The sequence below is a fragment of the Sinocyclocheilus rhinocerous genome, unplaced genomic scaffold, assembly GCF_001515625.1.
Source record: "Sinocyclocheilus rhinocerous isolate Xijiao unplaced genomic scaffold, SAMN03320098_v1.1 scaffold220, whole genome shotgun sequence".
Taxonomy (NCBI): domain Eukaryota; kingdom Metazoa; phylum Chordata; class Actinopteri; order Cypriniformes; family Cyprinidae; genus Sinocyclocheilus; species Sinocyclocheilus rhinocerous.
Window position 1 is genome coordinate 796010 of NW_015666573.1, and position 5807 is coordinate 801816.

General features: G+C 38.2%; 1 protein-coding gene across 1 annotated transcript in view; it reads right to left on the reverse strand.

Annotated features, from left to right (window-relative positions):
- The window catches only part of shank1 (SH3 and multiple ankyrin repeat domains 1), a 119471-nt gene that overhangs the window by 30177 nt on the left and 83487 nt on the right, over nt 1-5807 (reverse strand). The window contains 4 exon segments of the mRNA XM_016544262.1: nt 2783-2863; nt 2961-3096; nt 3241-3365; nt 3834-3916. Coding sequence (XP_016399748.1) covers nt 2783-2863; nt 2961-3096; nt 3241-3365; nt 3834-3916 — 425 coding nt within the window.

Below are 5807 nucleotides of genomic sequence, written 5' to 3' on the forward strand. Positions count from 1 at the left end.
GATCACATAACCTGAGAATAGTTGTTTTCCATCTGAATTGGTTCGTTTAAAAAAGCAGACATTTCGCTTTCTATAGATAGGCCTATATTTCTTATGCCTGAGGCAAGTATACACGGAGTTTCGTTTTATTATTTGACGCGCTCAAGTTCAAAGACCGCGATGAGACGGCAGAACGCACACGCGCACCCTGTTCGCTTTCATTATTTTACAAAATCACAGTTTTTTGTTTTGTTATTGTGACTGCACACAAATAAAAGAAGAGTCTTTAAAGCATACAAAGATGTATAACTCCTATTTGTATGACCCAAAAAATTTAAGCGCAAGTGATCACACCGGCACGTGATTCCTCATTCCGCACAAACACTGAAATAGCTCACATTTTTATAGGTTAACGTTAGAGCGAGCGGCCATGTGAAGTTGCTACTACTTACATGTTTCAGATGATAATCCATATTTGAGGTCGATGAATGATAGGCGAGCGTTTGGATGCCCTGGCCGATGTACTGTATATTACCGCATAGAGCAGCTGTTAACGATCTTTCGTCGCAGAATGCATGACTTCGCCACTTCCTGTGTATTATTTTTTTTTCTCCGACTAAGCGACTAAAAAAAATATGGTCGACTAAGCCTTTTCTCGTCGAGTAACAATTAGTCGACTATTAGGGGGCAGCCCTAAAAAGTAGTGTATATATATACTGCCTCAGGGCTCAGTACTTGGACCACTTCTCTTCTCTGTCTACATGGCATCACTAGGTTCTGTCATTCAGAAACATGGCTTTTCATATCACTGCTATGCTGATGACACTCAACTCTACCTCTCATTCCATCCTGATGATCCGACGATAGCTGCTCGCATCTCAGCATGTCTAACAGACATTTCTTGTTAGATGACGGACCATCAATAAAAGCGTCTGCTAAATGACTAAATAAATAAATAAATATATATTGGCCTATTTTACTTATCATAACAGTAGGCTATCCGTATGACAGCTGATATATTGTTCATCTGTACTGAATATACCATTGTGCACAAGTATGTCCGTGTTACATGGTACTAAACGCTTAGAATAAACTATGAATATCTTGTAAAAAATTAAATACCATGAACTTGGCAAACTGGTTACATCTAGTTCTTGCTTAGAAGTGTTTGTTGTAAACATGACTATGTTTATGATTAACACCTGTTCATCCTGATTTTCACCAGAACCTAAATAGAAGCCAGCCAATCTGATTGAGTGCTATAATCAGTACTCACTATTACCGAATTGCATTACCCTCACATTAACCCTGACTACTGAATTATGAGAACTGGGCTGAGGAGAGCGTTGAGCATTTACAGTAGACACAGGGCCACTAGGGACTGTGAGCTCTGAGAATATTGCTTGGGCTGAAGAGAAGGTAGAAGGGAAAACATGCCTCAGTGGACTACAAGAGGTGATTCTGGTTTTAAAGGTTGATAGGGGAAGGTGTGTACATCGATTTGGATACAGATGACAATAAGCTGTGTTTGTATTGGTGGTGGGCCGTTGAAATGATCTAGTCTGATCCTCTCAATGTTGTATAAGCCTGATTGATAAACTAAATGATTGTCAGTGATGGTGACACCTTGAGCAAGCACATACTGTGCCTCTCTAGCAATGCCCACTGCCCGCTGCGTTACTACAGCAACACGCGCAGCACTCAGAAACCTGTTTCTCTGAGAGCCAGAGGTGTGTGACTACAAGGGAGGTGGTTTAGATTGAGGTTTAGGGTTAAAGCTAACAGGGGTTGCAGGTGTAGGATTGAGGGATAAGGTGGAAGGCGGGGGATATAAGGGTTGGGAGGGGACAGTTTTTGGGGGGTTACCTGTAGTGGGGGTGCTGGTAGTGACAGTGTGGAACTTCTGAAAGAACAGTGAAAGAACATTCTTAATGCTGTCTCTCTCTCTCTCTTTCTTTTCCTCTCGATCTCTATGCCATCCGGTTCAAACACTTCCCTCCATCTTTTCTACTTCCTTTCAGTGTATGACTGTGATCGTTTATTCTCCCATTCACTCTCTCTTCTTCAATCCCTCCCCCTTCTGATCATTCAAACTATTCTGTTTTGCTCTCTTGAATTTCTCTCTTCACTGTCTTCTCTCTCTCTCTCTCTCTCTCTAAACCTTCTGGTTCTGTCCTCTAGTGCAGTGATTTCCAGCTAAGGGTATGCAAACCCCAGGGGTTACATAAGCAGGGAGTGCTTAAAACAACTCTGTGCTTGATTTCTTAACTTTATGTATGACTAGATATATGACAGTGAAACGTTTTCAACATTGATAATAATAGGAAATGTTTCTTGCAGCAAATCAGTATATCAGACTGATTTCAGAAGGATCATGCGACACTGAAGACTTGAGTAATGATGCTGAAAATTCAGCTTTGCTAAATTTGATTTTTAAATATATTGAACTAGAAAATTACATTTAAATTGTTATAATATTTCACAATATTACTGTTTTTGCTGTATTTTGATCAAATAAATGCAGCCTTGGTAAGCATATGACACTTAATGAGCCCAAACTTTTGAACGGTAGAGTATGTACTACATAAAAACACCTGACAGAGGCAGATTTCTGTGTCACTTGATAGAATGATAATTGTAAATGATATCCAGCATAATATGAATTCAAATGAAACATTTCTGGTTTGTGTTGATTAAGGGGTAATTTAGCCGTAGTAAGGGGGCTGTAGGAGTCAAAAAAGGTTGGGAAACACTGCACTAGCTTTCCCCCCATTCTTCTATCCTCCCATTTCCCACATCTTACCCATCTCTTCCAGTTCTGATGTCATGGATTTGGAACGCAGAGCAATAGCTGGTGTGCTCAGCCTTTTACTCTGCTGTGGGACTGTGTGGAGAGAGAGAGAGAGAGAGAGGTCACTGCTGTCATGATCATCATGTAATGCTTCACTGTTGTCGCTGCTGTGTGAATTTGTATCTCTTACTTTTCCTTCTGACCCCTTCCTCCATATCAGGATTTCGGGTAACCATGACAACCTTAACCATGAGGCTGTTGCCGCCTTGCCTGATCATATTGACCACCTGCCTGTGTCCCACCTTAACCACATTCTGACCATTCACCTGGAAAAGAGAAAGAAACAACATACAGAAAGATACAGAAAGAGACAGAGAGACCTTGAGTAATGAGGACAATTCTAGAGAGACTTCAAGTAATGATAAAGGGAAGGACAGAATATAAGTTCTATGATGCAGTTCTACAGACACCTCGATAAGGAAGTCTCCCATTCGCAGACCAGCTCTCCAAGCCACGCCTCCCTCGTCAACAGACTCAAGGTACTGCAGTGCTGGAAAGGCTGGGGTGGGAGTGAACTCTTCTATAGGGGTCTGAGCTACAAAGAGAGGGCATTTATATAATGCATGTCCAGAATGTTCTATTGAAGTTTACAATACATGGACAGTTATGAGAAAACACAAGAAAATGAAAAAGAAAGGATGAACAGTGATAAAAGATAAATGTTCTAATTTTGAAATGCATCAGTATAAATGTGAGTGTAAGAGATAAAGAGCAAGAGTGAATGTGCCCTCTTATGCAGTGTGTGACTTATTCAATGACTTTCAGGGGGGTCGATTTATTAAAATAATTTTTGTCAGTGGTTTTTCAGTAGTTCTTTAATAACATAAATATAAATATGTTTCAAACAAAAACTAAAGTTTTTTTTGTGATATATCTGTGATGATCCTGTTAATGAGTGTCTATTTACAGCATAATGACAAATCTGCGATCTAACTTTGATGCTAATTAAAATGCTGAAACATATATTTATATGTAAAAAGAATATATTGCACCCTGCTCTTACCCTTGGCTCCTCTCAGCACAAAGCCAAATCCTTCATTGTCTTTTTTCTGCAGGAGGACTGTCTTCTCCTTGATTACGTAGTCACTGAAGGAAAGAAAGATAGAAAGAAAGATAGATAGATAGATAGATTATGGGGTAGAAAAGGCAGATAAAAGAGGACAGAAGACATCGCAAATATCTCCACTGCATCAGAAAAACTCTTAAATCCTGAACCAGCTACTGAGTGAATTACAGGACAGTCTGTACTGACTCTTTAAAGATAAAGTGTGCCATGTTTTCAATGATAAAATTCTTCTATGCCAGTTTAATGTGCTTTTTAACAGTGGGGAGGCACAGATGTCACATATGAATGAAAAATTATATACTTTATTTTTTTTGTGTGTGTCTGTCTGCAACGTTGCTTCTAAAAGCTGTTTTTTATGGTTAATTCAACTACATGCTGAAACTACCTACCTAAAAAATTCAACCAAGCTCAGAACAATTTTTTTTTTTACAATATTTCCAAATAGCAATGCGCAAGATGAAAACATACAACTTTGTTGTAAAATTAAAACAGTGCAGCAAAATGATTTTTGCTGTAATTTTCCAAAATATTAAAATGCAGAGATATGTGTTATAAATATAAATATAAATTAACATTTAAATTTATGTCCTCTCTCAATAATATAATCTACACTACTATTCAAAAGCTTGGGGTCTGTAAGATGTTTTAAAGAAATTAACACTTTTATTCAGCAGGAATACATGAAGGTTTTACAAAAGATTTCCATTTCAAATAAATGGTGTTCTTTTGAATTTCCTATTAATTAAAGCATTTTGAACAAATAAAAAATGTATCACGGTTTCCACAAAAAACATTAACATAACTATTTATAACATGGCACAACTGTTTTCAACATTGATAAAAATAAGAAATGTTTCTCGAGCACCAAATCAACATATTAGAATGATTTCTGAAGGATCATGTGACACTGAAGACTGGAGTAATGATGCTGAAAATTCAGCTTTGCCATCATAAATATATCAAATTATATTTTATAATCTAATAAAATAGAACACAGCTATTTAAGTTGAATATTAAATATTAAATTATAAAATTATAATCATATTTCACAATATTACAGTTTTACTGTATTTTTCATCCAATAAATGCAGCCATGTTGAGCATAAAAGGCTTCTTTCAAAAAATGTAAAAAATCTAACTGACCCAAACTGAATGATAGTGTAAGTTTAATACACATATAATATAAGTAAGCCATTTGTTGGTTGCGTACACTTCCTGTTCCTGTAATACTAAAAAAAATGTCCCACTAGTGGTTTCCATTCACAGCAGAGCCCATCTGACTGACACCACAGCTTTGTTTACAATACTCTGGCATCCACGATCTTGCGACAACAGGTGCACTGCACTTGTCTGTGTTGAGGAGACTTAACCAACTGTATCCTTTCACTGCCCAAAGACCAGAAGAGAGAGACCAGGGGTCTGGGTATGGACCGAGTCGATGCAAAACACAACGGAAGGTCAGACCTCACATGACGATTCTCCTGCTATAAACGGTGTTACAAGCACAATATGGTGGGAAATCAGTTACAGAGGCTTGATTTGAAGGCTGTCTGAAATTCATCCATTGCACAAACCTCCACAACATCATGCCAGACTTGAATGTAGCTCAAACGTCACACAGCAGAAGACAGACAGGACAAGTCCATCCACTGCAGTAACACAATCATGTTGTCCTGTAGTTAGGAAAGAGACTGCATATCTTTCATGTGATGTTTGTATGTGCCATGGGCACTGTAAGTGAGATGTTGGCGGTTGCCTGAGCAACGGCCAGAACTGGATATAGGAACTAGCCAGACCAATCTGTAGATATGCACAGTGAGTGATACAGTACGTACACTTGGCAGCCATATTGAACAGAATTAGTCATTCAGCATTCCAATGTTCACCTCGAAGGGATCTCAAAAAAAAAAA